Raw genomic sequence first — 18404 nt, forward strand, 5'->3', positions numbered from 1 at the left:
TTAGTTGCAATAACAAGTGAGTCGCCTACGTTACGATTTTTTTAATGTTGTTTCTATTGGTTACACTATAATATTATATAAAAAACAGTTGAGCTAACGATAAACTTAGCTTTTGCTATAATTTTTATTTGATGTAACGTTGGAGGGAAACGTCGAAGCATCCTTGTCCGTTATAGCTTAAAATAAAATTTGCAATAAAAACGCTTTTTAGGCAAAAATGTCGCGTAGATAAGTCGGCTGTCATGACTCGATATATGACGCGATTGGGTGAAAATAACAAAAAGCATTTTCGTAAGGTATTTCTTGTATTTGCTAAAAAAGTTACAATGGCAAATCTTAATTTAGTTAAAAACGAGATATAAAACTGTTTACAGCCAGCCAACCTGTTATTTACATTACATCGAGGTATCTGTCTTATTTAAAAAAGCTATTCTATTTTTATTGAATAATCGTAAGAAAAACATGACAGAAATGGTGTATATTGTCACCTTCCGTGAATGTTACGTAACGTATTTGAAATAGGGCACTTTACTCAAAAATTATATTGCATGAGACATGCTGAAAATGAACTAATTAGTTTTTGATATCTCACCTAACACCAGAGACATTAATAGTTAATGTTAATAGCGGCGGAGTGGTCCTTTTCTTATTAGCAAATGATCATTGATATGTAGCCTGTTTAACACACCATTAAGGTGCGACGTCGCAACCCGCTATGGCCGATCCTTTGTAACTCCTGATTTACTGAATACCTGTAACTATTTTATATTTCAAAGAAATTCAATTCATTTCACAATCAATTTAAAAAGCGTTTAATTTTCGAAACTTGTCACATACCCTATTACACGCTATACGGACGATTAATTTCGGTGCAACTCTAAATATATATCGCACCCAAATCGCACCTTTAGAATAAAAGTGACCTAGTTCAAAAAAGGTGAGTTATACCCATTGACCTACCAACAAAACAACTTTAAAAATCATTGTTTATTTGGTTGCTAATTTGAAATTGACTCATTGAGGCTATACGCCACTATGCTGAATTTTATCATGATTTTCTAGAACATTATGCGTATTCCCAAAAAGTTAATATTTAGTGTTGGGTCACTTTTATTTTAAAGGTGCGATATGTCATTTTGTATAAAAACGAATCTCGTAACATACAAACAAACAAATATAGTTGATGACAAAGTGATGACTTTACCACATAATAATAAGGACCATTTTGTGTAGCGACACACCAGCCACGAGTTCCACAATGAATGTTCAACGGAAACTTGCTGTACTTTATGTACGCCAGTAATTTGACAGGTTTTTGAGCTAAATACTGGCCACGGAAGCATCCTCCTGCATGGGATGTCGCCACACTATAAAACATCTCATATTGTATGTTAAAATTAGACTTAATTGAATCGCGATATTTGTACCAGGCCTCTTATGATTATTCAATGTATAAAACTTCTATACTATTGGTGTTCCATAAAATTGTACATTTTGTTTCATTATTTCCTACTAAAAAATAAATTCGGTTGCGTAAAACATTTTGACAAACGTGTAAACAAGGGTAATTCGGAAAGACGAGAACATGATGCTACAATAATTGATTAAACGTGTGTCATTAAAACAGTCCAGAGTGAATCGAGTGAAGTACCAATAACGCCGAAGTAGTATTTCTTATTATTTTTATCACAAGTAGACGCACTCTGTATAGCAAAAAGCCAACGCCGTTAGCCGCATTTTACTATTTTATATAACAATTACATTTTATTCTTGTCTTGGCGTGTTTGTGCAAAAAAGGAAATGGGTAATTTTCGAGTTAGTTTTCACCATAGATTTAGTATAAAATCTATAGTTTTCACTACCTAATTTTGGTGGCAATTTCTGTAACGAATGCACCGTGAAAACTAAGCTAATTATAAAATAATAATAACAAAAACGTTTAAAAAGGATAAATACTTTGTAATAATATACTCCATTCCCTAGCTTCCACCGTTTCTCAAGTACTCCCAACACACAACCGCCCATTGCCACGCTAGTAGATCACACTCCGGTGCCGATGCCAAGTTCGTTGAGTATTGTAAAGGCACGAGGCAGCGGCAAGTTCCTATGCGATATCGTACGCGCAAAGGCACTGCGAAGAGTTTACGACTTTTTTACGACGATTTTAGGGACGCCTGGGACAAATATCCTTACAAGTTGCCCCACAAGTTCAGGACAATCCGACTCGCCGCGTAAGACCTGACAAACAGAGACGAGCATGTTGTTGTTCCGCCTGACCTCAAGATAATTAATTATATTGAAGAGTCCCCGGTAAATACTTCGTCGGGTACATAAATGGACAGTAGCTATTGTAGCCGTCATGAAATATTGTTTAATATTTCACGATAATTTACTCGAATACATAAGCAATAAATATTTCCAGCAGAATTAGGTAGAGAAAGAAAATTACCCAAATACCCTATCAATGTATCTCACACATAATAACATTAGTATGATTATCTGAGGGTGAACCGTATTACATGCCTTTTAGTGGATGTGAAAAATTTTAGGGATTTTATATTATGAAAATCTCTGGAAATAAGTCCTGATCGTGACGTACGTAGAGTGAATGTGGCGCAAAATATATTTTTGCTAAACAGTCCGATATAATGTCGCTTCACTTACAGAGCAGTCAATAATGTTTGGCGCAACCGGTTTTCCTTAGAAAAAATTTAGCTATGAAGACTAGAAAAAGTTCCTAAGATAAAAATATGAAAAGACTTCGCTATACAATATTTGGTTATAGTCTAGGATAATTGGAATAGAAAGAATGGTGTTAGTAGACAGTATGAGTATCTCAATTCTACTGTGCCTCAAGCGTGTTGAGGACGAACAAGTCGTGCGCCTGGTGTTAAGCGACACGCCTGTCCATAGCAATTGCAGTACCACTTAGAGCTTTAAATCGCAAAGATCTGAGGGGCACTACCACTGCGCCCGTCACCCAAAGACAAGTTGTCAAGCCCCATGTGCCTGTAATTTCACCAGCTCTTCAAGTAATGCTCACATTACCGGTTGACGGCAGAAATAGGTAAGGTGTCAAGTACTTCCCTGGACGAACTCTTTCACTAGGAGCTATACTCTTATTATAAAGCATTGAACGTAATTATAATATGTTTTCGGGAAAGCTTGTATATCCAGCTGACAAACCGCGGCGGAACAATCGATTCGTTAAAAAACCATTGCAATGGTTCTGCTAATCTGTACAGACGAACTGCGCAGTTGGTCCGCTCATGTATCGCATGATATGTTCGCATTTCCATCAAGAAGATAATCTTCGTAGGTCTTGCAGGGACGTTAGAAATTTGATAATATTGTTGCTATCTCTATCATCTGACGCGACCGCGGACACTCAATTGAAAACATTATTATAGCATAATAACACAAATAGTATCGCTCACATTCGCATAAGCGCCGTGTGCGGATGCACACTTTCTCAGAGAGTTGCACAGCGTGTGTCATCGCATGCGGCATTCATTACAGAATCGAAGCGTAAGCTCAGTGTTTAAAAGAATCACATCAAATAGTAGCCTTGTTTATTGCTGTTGATGGTTGTTTGAACTAGAATGCCTGAATTTCAGAATTGTTCAATATTTCATTTTAATTTTCTAATCATACATCTAACATCCATCCGCGACACTGGCATCATGTGACATCATGTGTATGCAGCGCATGTGTATGCTTTGATTGTATGCAGCGCGCGCGTGTTTGTCCTTAAGAAATCACATCGGAAGCAATATCTATTCACAGTGGTAACAACACTTGTCCCACTCACTGATTATGCCTCTGTACTAAATAGTTACACTAGTTTACTTTCGACTAATATATTCAGGATAGTAATATCTCACTATTCGTTAGGCAGTTTTTGAACAATTTACTTAAATATTAAAATTAGCACTACACATACTTATACGAGAAAATGGTGCGTTACTCTTATAAATACAAATATTAAAATACTTACGGCTTTATTTCGAATGTTGTAAAATTGTAAACATAAAATATATAAAGGCACGGTATAAAATATTATTTGTTCATATAGCTTGAGATTCCTTGGTATACCATTTATGAATGAAGACACCGAATTGTGAATTTTGTTACGAGTATTTCAATAATATTTAGATAGGTCAGAATATGAAATGTATTGTAAATTATCTTTCGTTATTATTTCAAAATCATTACGTGTAACATTCACGAGATACAAAATATGACCAAAGAATCTTAAGCTACACGAACTTCTATCCGAGTAACAAAATACACACAAATACGATTAAGTATTGTCAACAACACCAATCAAACGTTTGTTTTCAATGTATAACTATAACAAAGATAAAAATTTCTTACTCTTTGTATATGGTTTCGTTTCTCGTCACTTAAAACTAACCGTACGTTATTATTATTATTACCGCCTAGTGTGTAATTTTATGATACCCTTTCTAAAGTTCTTAAGCTTGGAGTAACTACGCTGATGCAATAATCACAAGTACAGCTGCGAGCATATGCTATAGACCGGACGGCTTGATCAAAATGCCTAAGTTTTGCATCATATGTTGCTCTCGACAGCAGCGGCGCGGGCGACGGTGCACAAGTGTTGCGCTCCAGTCGAGCGGTGAATGCGCATTCGAATAGTCATAGTATCGTCTTGTTGCTTGCCCACATATATTATTCGATCAATCAAATTTAGAATTTTTTTTTCATAATTAAAGTGACGGGACGAACAATTCGTGCGCCTGCTTGTAAACGCAGGCCAATCCATAACATTGCAATGCCACTCGTATCTTGGAATCACAAAGATCTGAGGGGTACTGTCGCTGCGCCCGACACCCTGAACTTAATTTGACAAGTCCCATATGCCTGAAATTTCACCAGCACCAGCCCTTCAAAATCTAAAAATAAGCAGGCAGGTAAGGTGGCAGTACTTCCCTGGACGAACTCTTCACAAGGAGCTCTACTGCTACTAAATGTCTCTACTGTTACTAGATGTCGTCGGAGGAAATAGTTCCAACAGTTTTAGAAAGACCACCAATAGCAAACATATCGACCATAAAAATAGAAGGATTATTATTAATCACTATAAAGAGAAGAATAAAGATGCTATTCGTGATTCCAAGTCTGGCTTGATTTTTTTTTGCAACAATGTAGCCAAACGTTTCCACTGTCATTCTAGCGTTATGATAGAACGTATCCAGATTTGGTTTTTGGTCTTCGTAATTTAGGCAAAACTTGCTTTTTTGCTTCCTTTATTTGTAGTAAACGGATTCACGTCTTCTTGCGCTCATAATAACTCATACTGAATAAAAGAATTAGGAACTATATAAAGGTCACGTCACAGTACCGACATCGCGCTCACACTCTGGTTACGTCACTTTACTGCCACAAACTAAGCAATTTGCTCGGTGGCGTCGAAAAAGGTAACTTTTACCGCGCCGCCCGCATCGCTGTAGCGACCGCGCCACTGATCTCTGTCATTCACTTTGTGGCCTTAAACTCAGGTAAGAGCGCGTTCCCACTATGTCGCAGCTACAGATAGTCGTGCAGTTTAAAGTGTCGTGGCTAATTGATTTAAATTAAGTTGTTCACATATAGTACAACAAGATTAACTGTCACGACTTTTTTGTCGTTGCGACTACAAACTGTCATGATAATGGGAAGAGCTAGAACGACAGTCGTCCAAAGATAAATAAAACGCGACGATAAAAATGTGACGACAGTAATCGCAACTTCAAACGAGAACCGTTTAAAGTTGCGATTGCGATTTGTCGAGCAAACGACAAGGTGACTGCCGTACCGATAAATTGTCGTCACGATCTAGTGGAAACGGCTATATACGACAGTCGTTCAACGATGAACTAAACATCCACTACACAGTCACAATAGATAGTCGTTTTATGGAAAAAGGCTGAACGCGACAGTCGTCCAACGATAAATAAAACGTTACAACATAATGGGAACGCGCCCTAAAGCTGAACGTCGATCAGGCTTTACAAGTTAGTTTTTTTTTTAATTTATTTTAGACGACGCTACACATAGTAACGTCTACCTTATGAACACGGCGATGCGGTTTGATTTTGTAAATCACAACAGTTTAAATACTTGTCTCGCGTTGATAAACTCACGTAACTTTGCGATAAATGGCCACTAGTGCTACTCGTATGCTGCCCTCCTTGTCGTAACTAACCCATTTTACACAATGTACTATTATTTGATTAAGAGTTAATTCGCCTAATATCCAATCAAATTGGAATGAATTGCCTTGTAGTTGCTTATGTCTATAACCTCTAGTAAAAATAGTGTTGCTAACTCGTTACAATATGGAGTGATAACAAAATGCTGTATAATAGCGATAATTTTCGCGGTAGGTACATACATAACAATAATAAACCAATGCGTCCTCCCATGCTATATCACGTTTCGACAACTTTTCATGCTTAGTGGTAGCAAATGTAAGGAAGTCACCACACTTATCGACACGGGTTCGCATTAAGCCGATTAGAAAAACCTTTATATAATGCGAAAATCACATAGTGCGTTTCGCGTCATTGATCCGAGCGGAGCGGAGCAGGCCTACTCAGGAGTTCTCTGTCCGACAATCATCGGAATCAATTACTGTCAAATGAGTAAGTTATTCGACCTAATCAAAAGACAATGACCCCTCTACTCTCAATGCAAGGTTTTTTGACCGTGTGAAGTGTCAGCAAACTGCTGGCTTTTGAAGACCCGAACCGATCTGCTAGCCAGTCTTAATGCACCTAATAGTGTTTTATTTAGTGGACACTTTTTAGCTTAGATTATTGAAATTTGAAACACAAAATTTGATAAACGTGTAGTGTGCGCGTTTAAAGCTGTAAAATGTCCGGAACACGGGAGAAATTTATGTGGTCTGTGGTCCGGGACAATATTTTCTATTATACTCTAGAATATAGTGTATCACAGCGTATCTCACTGGCGACATCTCGCCGACGGCGACGTACTGATTAAATCTTGAGGTTGTAGTGCAGGCTGTGGTGAACGCTGTCCGAGTCTGGTGTGCGGCTCATATCGAGCTGCGACGCTACCAGCGCCTCCTTTAGCACACACAGAATGTTATATTAAAAAACCAATTCAAGTTTTAGTTTTTTTTCTTTCATAACACTAAGTGACGGAGCGAATAAGTCGTGTGGCTGGTAGTAAGCGACACGCCTGTAAATAACAGCTGCAGTACATTCATACTTTAAATCACAAAGATCTGAAGGGCACTACCATTGCCCGATATCCTGAGCCATAAGTTGTCAATGTGTTTGTAGTTTCACCACAACCTTTACCCTTGGAAACACATTAACCGCTTGGCGGCAAAAACCCTGGACGAACTCTTTCACAATGAGCCCTACTGCTACTATAATTAGTTAAGTGCAAGTAAGTCATCACAAATCTATTGACAAAAGGTGTTAACGTTTACTTAATATTAGACAACATCATGTTAAATATACGGAACGGAGCTGCGTTGACAAGTGAAACGATCGCTGGTTAGCTTTGCACTCATTTATTATAATATGAACTGGTGGTGGGCGCAGCCACACATACCTACATACATAACATTCCTCCCTCTATTATAATAACCTAAATTAATACAAATATTAAAAGTACTTTTTATAAGACACAATGGGACGTGGGCGTAACAATCTTTTTGGTACAACTCCGGGACCCTGTGGCTTGTCCCGGGTATCGACTTCGGCTTCCGCTTCGTAGAACTCATCGTCGGAATTCGATTGTCTCGCAGTAGCGCAGACGGAATCAGCTAGCATCTCATCGTCCCTCTGTAGAGTTCCGCTCGCATATTCGTCCTCTCCCGACCATGGAGAATCGCTCGGCACATACAGTTCGGCTCTCCTTCCACTGGCTGACTGTGAAGCAATATTCGGTGATGGGAGTTCAACCTGGGGTTCCGGTGATTCGGGAGACAGCGATAATGGTTCCGACGAGGACAGCGGTGTCAGAGACGACAGCGGCGAAGACGGCGGCGGCGGCGGCGGAGGCGACTGTGGCGGCGGCAGCGGCGGCGGCGGTGACGCAACAGGTAAGTTTACATTTGAACTATGTACCGAGTCCCAATAATTGTTACTAGTCCCTTTGTACAACATTAATTGATTTATGTGTCTTTTATACATTTCCGAACTATCGATATCTTTCACTAAATATAGAACATTTCCTAATTTTTTCTGTACGATTCCTTTACACCATGTATACTTTGTTTTATTAATAAATTTTTTGTACAGTACAATGTCGTTTTTCTTTAATTTTTTAACTCTGGTTTTCCCTTCCTTATTTCGTGTACACTGTTGGTTATTTATTATATCAGGCGACGGCGGTGGCGAGGGTGCCGATGAGTTTGGATCAATCAAATCTAATCTAGATCTTAACTTGTGACCGAATACCAGTTGAGCCGGAGACAGCCCCGTGGTAGTGTTAACAGAGTTACGGTAATCCATTAGGTATTTCAGTAATTTTGTCCACGTATCCCCCGCGTTGAGATCCAACAAAAGACACGACTTTATTCCCCTTTTCACAATTTTTACAAAACTTTCGACCTGGCCGTTGCTCGACGGGTGGTAGACCGGTGACGTCATATGCGAAATCCCGTTTGTTGAACAAAACAACTCAAATTCCCGCGAACAAAAAGCTGTGCCGTTATCACTAACAATCGTTTTAGGAACACCGAATCTAGACATAAATTCACATAATTTTAAAATCACTGCCGCTGATGACGTGGACGTTTTCATATTGTATACCTCTACCCACTTAGTATGTGCGTCTACTGCTACTAAGTATACACAACCTTTAATTGGACCAAGGAAATCTATGTGAATTCTATCAAATGATCGAGCTGGGTACTCCCACGGAGTCAGCGGGGCGCGGGGCGGCGAGGGGCGCAACTGAATGCACACATCACACGTACCTATCATGGTTTCCACCGCTTGGTCAATTCCTGGAAACCAAAATCTAGAACGAGCCTCGCCCTTTGTTTTAACTATACCTAAATGCGACGAATGTAATTCTTTTAACATTGTCTGGTGTAAACTCGCGGGGATGACGACCTTATGACCTCTCATTACGCATCCATTCTCATAAGACAGCTGTGATCTACACAAATGATACGGTTTTAACCGAATATCATCAACTTTAGGCGGCCAGCCTTTCATAATGCAGTTAATGACTAGACGTAAGACTATGTCCGATTTTGTTTCTTCGCGTAATCTGTGTAAAGTGACGGGCATGCTGCCGTCTACTACGAAACAGACATAGGTCGCCCGGTCATATGCTACCTCGCAATCGCAGCACTTGCATTGTTCGGTGCACGCGCACTCGTGCACTTCTCTCGGCAGGCTCGCGCGCGACAGGTAGTCCGCACTGTTATCAGCGCTGCGAACGTATTCTATTTTGTAGTTATAGCTACTCAGAAACAAAGCGTACCGTTGTAATCTATTTGCAGACATCTCTGGAATGCCCTTATGTGGCCCGAAAATGGACAGAAGTGGCTTGTGGTCCGTTCGTAATATGAAAGGTTCGCTTCTGCCATACAAATATTGATGGAATCGTCGCACGCCATAAATTATTGCAGTTGCCTCTTTCTGTATTTGAGCATATCGCTTTTCCGCCGCATTTAACGTACGCGACATGAAAGATAAGGGTCGTTCTACACCGTCTTTACCTATTTGAGAAAGAATAGCTCCCAACCCCTTAGGAGAAGCGTCGACGGTTAAAATGATCGTCGCACTTGAATCGAAATGTGTAAGAACCTGTTCCGATGTCATAACTTTTTTAATTTCTCGAAATGCCGTATCATGAACTTCATTCCAGTCCCATTTACAACCCTTTTTCAATAATTCATATAAAGGACTGAGGATTGCGGATGCATTTCGTACAAAATTCCTATAATAGTTTATGAGCCCTAGGAATGACTGCAACTCACTAACATTTTTCGGAACTGGTGCTTCAACCATGGCCTTAATTTTTTCCGGTGCTTTCTTCAACCCGTCTTTCGTAATGATATAGCCAAGATAATGAACTTTATCCTGAAAAAATCTACATTTTTCTTTTTGTAATGTAAGGCCTGCGTCCTGCAGCCGCTTCAGCACAGCATTCAGCCTTTCAAGATGCTCCTTCCAGTCCTTACCAGTGACCAAAATGTCATCTAATAGACATAATACGCCATCTAGACCTGAAAGCACCCCTTCGATTGCGCGTTGAAAAATGGAGGGTGCGCTGGCTAACCCAAATACTAATCGAGAGAAAGTATATAACCCACGGTTTGTATTTATGCAAGTAAGATTTTTTGACTCGTTATCTAAAACAAACTGGTTATATGCCATAGATAAATCTAATTTACTAAAGTGTTGACCCCCATGTATTTTAGAAAACAGTTCACTAGTTGTGGGAAGTGGATATTTTTCCACCTGCAGCTGTTTGTTTATAGTTCTAGAGTAATCGGCACACAATCTGACTGACCCATTCTTTTTAAGAACTGGAACTATCGGAGATGCGTATTCTGAGTGCTCGACAGGCTCAATAATACCTAACCGGACCAACCTGTCAATTTCGTGATTGACCTTATCGCGCAAAGCGAATGCGACGGGACGTGCCTTGCAGAAAACCGGTTTAGCATTATCTTTCAACAACAACTTAATTTTGTACTTGTTAAAAGTGCCTAATTTGTCCGAAAACAGCTCTGAGTATGGTCGGGAGAGGACGAATATGCGAGCGGAACTCTACAGAGGGACGATGAGATGCTAGCTGATTCCGTCTGCGCTACTGCGAGACAATCGAATTCCGACGATGAGTTCTGAATATTGTTGTTGCAACAATTCAACAGGTGGTACAGAATCCACACAAAAATTCACCGGTACCAATTGCAATTTAAACGCTGATATAAAATCCCTACCCAGAAGAGGCGGGCCTCCGTCACGTATTACATAAAAGACAATAACGTGAGTTTGTCCCGCATAACTTATCGGCAAACGAAATATACCTACACATTCAATTTTCTTTCCATTGTACGTCATCAGCTGTTTCATAGTATTGGATAACGGCACATCTTTAAAATGAGTTTTGTACAAGACCTCCGACACTACAGTTACTGTTGACCCACTGTCTATTTCAAATTGAAACGGTCTATTTTTAATTAGAACTGTTTCTACCATGGGTGCACCCCTAAATGAACGAATGTAATAAAGCTCACCGTCATCGCTTTCGTCATCCTCACCCTGGCCACCGCAATCCACCTTTACGTAATTCACTTTAGAACACATTTTACGCAAATGGCCTTTCACGTGACACTTTTTGCAAACGTAATTTGCAAATTTACACTCCGAGGACTTATGATTCGTAAACCCACAAACACTACACTTTACTTTGCCTACACTTCCACGATTCCCGTTGTTTGAGATCTTGAATAACTGATCATGGGACGCGCTCGCTAGGCCGGCGCCGCCGGCGGCGGAGCTTGCGGCCGCGGCGCTCCGTGCCCTGACATGGTTCTCCGCGGTCTCCACGACCTTGGCTAGCGTGAGACCGGCTAAATCCTTTGCGTACAGCTCTTCTTTTTCTCGTCCCGGTAGCATGCCCATTATGAACTTGTCGCGCAGCGCCTCTTCGACATTGAGGAAGCCACACTTTGCAGTCAGACCTCGTAATCTCGCTGCCCACTGAGAATGGGTTTCACCCACTTGTTGAGCGGCCGCGTAAAAGTTGTGACGCTCACCAAACCCGACACTCTTTGGTGTGAAGTGAGTGTCTAAAAGATTTAATAAATCTTCGTAGGGCACGTCGTCGATTTCCTTGGGTAAAGTCAGGTCCGTTGCTAGCTTGTAGGTACCCTCTGTGAGTGCGCTTAGCAGGATCGCCTTTCTTCTCTTGCCCTCAGGATCCGTCGATTCATTAAAATTATTTGCTACGAAATATTGCCCAATACGACCTTTATACGTTTTCCATGTGTGTGTATTGTGATCGAAACTATTTAAAATCCCGAATTGAGCACTAATATTCGCCATTTTGCACAATATTTTTTTTTTGTTGCGGGTAGTTCGTCGCCACTGTTAAATATACGGAACGGAGCTGCGTTGACAAGTGAAACGATCGCTGGTTAGCTTTGCACTCATTTATTATAATATGAACTGGTGGTGGGCGCAGCCACACATACCTACATACATAACACATCATATACTTGGTTATGGTCCCAAAGTAAGTACGTGACACTTGTGTTATGGAAATCAAAAACAATGACGGTGCCACAAACACCCAGACATAGAAAAGACACAGATACAGATATAGAAAAGTTAGTTTCATACATGACTCGGCCGGGGATCGAACCCGGGACCTCCGAGATGGCGACACCATGAAAACCGATGTGCAGGCAACTCCACTACGGAGGTAGCCATAACATAAAATTAACTGATTATAAAACAACCCACATGGACACTGAGATAGTTTTTCATTGCACAGCAGCGTGGGGACATTGTGTTCAATGGACTCACACCTCATTTCCGAAAGATTAAGAAAGATTTATACGTTATTAACGTTAACGTGACGACTAACGCAAGAAGAATGAAAAGTATGTGAAATGTGACCTGTTGCTTGAGTCGCTTGACAAGCGGCTCCCACGAACCGTAGTTGAGCTCCATCAGCTGCACCGCTTTCTTTATCACCTTGTGAGCTTCCAGGCACCAGTCCCTACGAACAACGTTTGAATTTTGGTTTAATTAAATAATTTCATAGAAAATATTAAAATTTTAATAATCATTATATTCCGGTATATTATACAACAAAAATTTCTTCAACTGCCCACACCATAGTTTCCCAAAGTGGTCCCTATCGCCCAGTGGGTGGGGAGAGTGGGCGCTAAAGAGTCCAAGGTAGGTGTCGATACTGTCCAGGGGGTGTTACTGCATTTGAAAAAATCCTGAATCGTGTACATAAACTACACTACAATATACACTTATATTTTTTCCTTGTGATTTTTTTGTTGTAATATGAAAAATACGTGTTTTCAATTACTTTTGTGGTAGTGGAGTTGAAATTTTTTTATCTTGCCTAAATGGGCGGTGAGCTATAAAGTTGGGAACCTATGGTCCACACGAAAACTAATGTTAAAAAGGTATTTTAATTAGCATTTGCCACCGTTTTAAAAATGTACTTCAAGGTTTGTTACTATATTACGCCAGAATTGAGTTATAACTAAACCAACGCCGACAGACGACTATATTCATTTTGATAAAGTGTTCTGAACGGAATTTAACTCTATAATACATAAACTGGCGCACATAAATTATGTCAATAAAAATGTATACGGGAGTTCGCCATTGTTCTTTCTATAACGTCGACCTGCCTCATTTCTATGTTGCTGTGCCTTGCTGGGTTCATACGTTTTCTAGGTATGATTAATATAAGGTCCGAACCTGTGTACATTTCATGCAATTAAGAAATGAAATTAAATAACAAGTTTGGAGGAGTACAACACTGTGCGATGAGTACATTCTCACCATGAACAATACCTGGGAATGGCAAGATTATGAAAGTACCTGTAATCAGGATTTTGCGGTGAATTTATGATCCTCTCCAGCATCACATCTGACAGCTTCCTGAGTTCATGCGCAACCTGAAAGCACATTAAAAGGGCAATAACAACCAGCTAAAGGAATAGAGCAAGAATTCAGATAATGAAATTAATTTTATATGTTGTTAAGAATTATTTCACATTATATCGTTTATAGACAAAAACTTTGTTACTAGGATTTTATACCCGTGGGTATTGTGGGTTTTTAAAATAATTCTACAGTTACCTCCACACTGAACGACCCAAACTGGTACTCGAGACTTTGAATGTTCTGCTTTATGAGCTCCACGCTTTTACTGAATTCACCTGTTGACAACGATGTATGCGAGTGGATTAAGTGGAATAAAGTTAAGATTTTCAAATCGTGTATACTTATATCGAAGGGTTAACTTTCTACCAAGGGCTACTAACAGCTGCAATACAAGCTTTAACATCATTTAGAGTTAAGCAGATCAATTTGCTTAAATGACTAATGTACAATCAAGAGCACGCCAAGCTTGACACTTTGTACTTTGGACAGTTCTTATTGCAAGGGGCATAGGGTTGGATTTAAGCCTTAAGTGTGAAACTTGACGTGCTCTCTACATACAACGAATATACAACGAATATTATAATATGATTAAATTTAATCTGTGTTGAAATTAGATTAAGGGCGCCATCATATTAGACGCTTGTAGAAGCACTGCAGTTGCGCGACTGTGGCGCGGCAGCAGCGCGTTTTTTTTTTTATCAGACCAAGTGACTGGACGAAACATGTTGCCCACCTGGCGGTAAATGATACGCCTGTCCATAACAGTTGCAGTAGGACTAAGTGCTTTAAATCGAAAAGATCTGACTTGCACTGCCACTGCGCCCGTCACCATGAGACATAAGTTGACAAGTCCCATATGCCTGTAATATCACCAGCACCCTTACCCTTCAAAACCGGAACACAGTAATGCTAACATTACTGCTTGGCGGCAGAAATAGGTAAGGTGGCAGTACTACCATGGACGAACTCTTTCACAAGGAGCTCTACAAAACAACTGCGCTTCTAAATATTGTATGTAAATGAGTAGCGCGACGCTGCGGCGCCACTGCAACACTTCTATAAGCGCCTAATTTGAAGGCACCCTAAATATTATAATACGTACTCTTTTATATATGTCATAAAGACGTTGCTGTATAGTTGTCTGAATCTGATCTGTCCTATTACAGTGATGGGTGCATTGAAATAAATAGCTAATTTCTTTTTATTAAGAGTTTTGGCTTGGATACGAGTGCTTTGAGCCATGTCTTCGTTTAATTATCGGGATCATCAGTAATATTTTCCATTGTGGTTCTAATACTTATTATTTATTATGAATTATGTTTTCACTTTATTTTAAATAGCTTAGTTCACTTATTTTGGTTTTTTAAAGAGTCTTAAGCAGCGGGAGACTATATTTATGTTTTCACTTTCACTTAAGTCACATTATCTTCTATGACTTTGAACAAAAACTTTGAATTCGTAATTATTGGATTTTTTAGGATAAAGTCTTTTGTAATTTGGTTTAAAATAAGGAATATAGTTCCAACTTTCTTCCTCACTATTTCTTTCTTCGTTTTTTCTTCATATTAAACTTAAAAATAAGCTTTGTAAAAGCTGTACTAGCAACTTCTAATAAATAAATAGCGTACAAACCGAGGTCAGCGTAGAGACGCGCAACATTGTCGGCGGCATCGCGTAGCGCAACGTGGTGCCGATGCCACGCCTGTTGTCGAATGCGCAACGCAGCGTGTGCCAGCTCGCACCGTGTCTCTAAACTCACCGCCCGCGCTGCTGCACGTCAAAGCATTTTAAAATTTACATTCTCTGTGCAAGAACCTTGAGGGGCAAAAAAAATGGAACCGTAGGATTTAACCAGTCGGTTTTGTCAGTAAATGAAGATTTAACAAATTTACCTGACACTTCAAAAAACAAACGCGTTTACGCGAGAAACTTACACACGAAATTAATGTCATAAAATGAACTTTTTAATACAGTTGCTCAAAACGTGGTATTTTTCGTACTACAAATCGTGTCGAAAGTTGGATTTTTTGCACTAGTGCTTTTTACATTTCCGTTTTTTTTTAATTGACTGTTGTTTCAAGTCTTAAGCATAGAACTAAAGAGGATGTATATTTATTTAATATTTATGTGCTTTGTGACGTAAGTCATTCGTCACTAAACTTATATTTACTTACAAACATATTATTTGTTTAAATTGCATAGGTATTTTATAAAACAACGGGTTACATTTAAAAATACCATAAAAAAATTCCATGAAGATGGCTAATTGAGTATTAACTATGACCGGAGTGAGTATTACACGAGACCGCTGCGCGCCGCGCCACTAAAGTAGTACAATGGCAACAGTTGCCATTGTACTCTGAATTTTTATAAGACAAAGAAATGAGTTTTTTTTTCAAATACTGTTTTATTTTACTTTCAATGTAGTTATTTCGCAAATATATTAAAAAAACGCCGTTTGATACATGTGTCTCGAGTCTTGACCCTCGCCTCTGCCTCGGGCCTCGAGTCTCGTGATTAATGACTAACTTTCCGCACTTGTATCAAAAATAATTATTATGACACTAATTTCGGAATCTAAATTAGGCTTTACCATGAGCGTCGAGGTCATCGGCGCGCTCAAGAAGCGCGCGCGCATGGTCGCGGCGCAATGGCGCACGGCACTGCGCACACGTGGCACCCAGCACTGGACCCTTACACGATTGGCATGCGTACGCGTTGAACATCAGCTGAAAATATGTACAAAACTTACTAATGTATCTAATAGCAGTATTGGTGTTCTCTAATGTCGACACAACTTCAGGGCCACAATTCGACCCCTCCTACGTAAAGTATCGTATGTCGAAATTGCCAAGTTTACAGTGGAGCCTTTGAAAGTTCTGAATTCCCTGAAATAAGCATAACACGTGACATTTCTCAGTTTTATGCGGCAATGCTCGTTACTTACATAAGAGTATAACACGCAACGGTTGCCATGCCGGACTGCTACACAGAGGCCCCAGCTTCGATTCCCGAGCCGGGAGAAATATTTGTATGGCCTACATTTACATATCTCGTGAGTTTGGGTGTAATTTGTGGTTGTCTATGTGTGGGGCTATGTTGAGTGTGTGCGTTATTATTATTATAAAATCCTAGATACCGGTTAGATGAATGATCTATTAGATGAGTAACGAGCTTTGCCGAATAAAATGGAGAACTTTAAAACGCTACCCACTTGGCAATTTCGACATACGATACTTTACGTAGGGGTCAAATTCTGCTTAATTCCTTAAAAACACACTGGTCATTGTAATTTGATTGAAACTCCTCTGAGATTACATGGCTTATGTGATAATATTTGTTATTCTCCTAAAATCTTCAGTTGTTAGTGGAATGCCATATTCATTTATTCAATCACTAAAGTACCGGCACGCTACAATGACCGTTTTGACGTTTGTACGCTCATCAAGTTTAGTATAAATTAATAACTACGTTGAACGAGCTAATTGATGTAATGGTTCTCGATAGTAACGTGCAGTAATATTTATGGATGTATAATTTTAGAACTCAACTCGGCATTTGTTTTTCGAAATTCCAAATTTAAAAAAATTAAATCTAATATCGACAGTCACTCATAGGATCACTGTCCAGCATGACTTCTACCTTCGGCAAACTCTACTCAATGCAAAAAAGCAGTGTAAATTCCACGTCATTTACTGCACCAAAAGACAGAACATTTTCTGCTATAACGTATGCTTGGTTGTCTTCATTCAATGTAGTTTAGATAACCGGATTCAGAATAATCTCAGTAGAGTACTAAAAAAACCGACCTCAAAAGTGCGTGGAATGACATCTATTTCCCAAGTGTCCTTGAAATCAGTTACCAGAAAGTGCACGAAACCGGATTCATCCCCTAGTTTGCCACCCTTAGAGGTAGAATTGGTTAAATTTTCTTCAAATTTAAACAAGAAACCCTCTTTCCAACAAAAGAAGATCATCAAAAACGGTTCACAAGTTATCGCATAACCAACATTGAGAGCCTCCTCCTTTTTTTGACGTCGGCTAAAAATAGAGTAGCTTAATAGGTTACCACAAAGTCCTTTCTCTCCGTATCAACACACGCAGTGCAGTTACACGTAAAGAAGTACTGCGCGCGAAGCTGTGCTCGGCGGTGGCGTGCAGGCTCGCGTGCGCGGTGCGGCCCGTAGCAGTTCAGTACCTCGCCACCAGCACGCACCTCACGCGCGCATCGCACGATCAGGCGGCTGTTATGGAACCTGACGCAAATATTGACCCTTTAAGTCCCTCCGTAATAAGCAGTACAGCTAAGTGTGGCATGACTAGTGTTGGGTCATGGAAAAAAATCCATTTTGAAAATTCATATTTTTCAGACAAATAAATATTTTTCCGAATATTTTTTCTATATTTTTCCACATTTGAAAACGATGGAGCCACTATAAAGGATGATTTTTTTATCTAATTCTTTTTCGCTTTTGTCCAGTCATTTTAAATATCGTTTTTCTCATACAATTAACGGTAAATAAAATTTGATAAGATATTTATAAACGTAGAACATAATATGAGCCTTCGAATTATATTTTTCCAAATTTTTAAATGGTGATTTTTCACAGAAATTTCCACTATTAGAAATTTTTCGGAAAATTACCCAACAGATGATATGTCCATACATCAACAAGTAACAAATGTGAAAAATTACGGCTACATAAACTACACTCGCGAGCAAAAAAATGGAATCACCCCCTTGCGCTATACAAA

General features: G+C 39.5%; 1 protein-coding gene across 1 annotated transcript in view; it reads right to left on the reverse strand.

The window, feature by feature from the left end:
• Window positions 1–5590: 5590 nt before the first annotated feature.
• Window positions 5591–18404, reverse strand: part of LOC113240224 (SET and MYND domain-containing protein 4-like) — a 35744-nt gene continuing 22930 nt past the window's right edge. The window contains exons 2-8 of the mRNA XM_026477476.1: window positions 17719–17905; window positions 16243–16378; window positions 15282–15419; window positions 13845–13924; window positions 13584–13660; window positions 12633–12735; window positions 5591–7097 (exon numbers count right to left, since the gene is read on the reverse strand). Coding sequence (XP_026333261.1) covers window positions 7008–7097; window positions 12633–12735; window positions 13584–13660; window positions 13845–13924; window positions 15282–15419; window positions 16243–16378; window positions 17719–17905 — 811 coding nt within the window. The 3' untranslated portion in view covers window positions 5591–7007. The remainder of the gene's footprint in view (window positions 7098–12632; window positions 12736–13583; window positions 13661–13844; window positions 13925–15281; window positions 15420–16242; window positions 16379–17718; window positions 17906–18404) is intronic.

This window comes from Hyposmocoma kahamanoa, unplaced genomic scaffold, assembly GCF_003589595.1.
Source record: "Hyposmocoma kahamanoa isolate Upper Pololo Valley unplaced genomic scaffold, ASM358959v1 100021, whole genome shotgun sequence".
Taxonomy (NCBI): Eukaryota; Metazoa; Arthropoda; class Insecta; order Lepidoptera; family Cosmopterigidae; genus Hyposmocoma; species Hyposmocoma kahamanoa.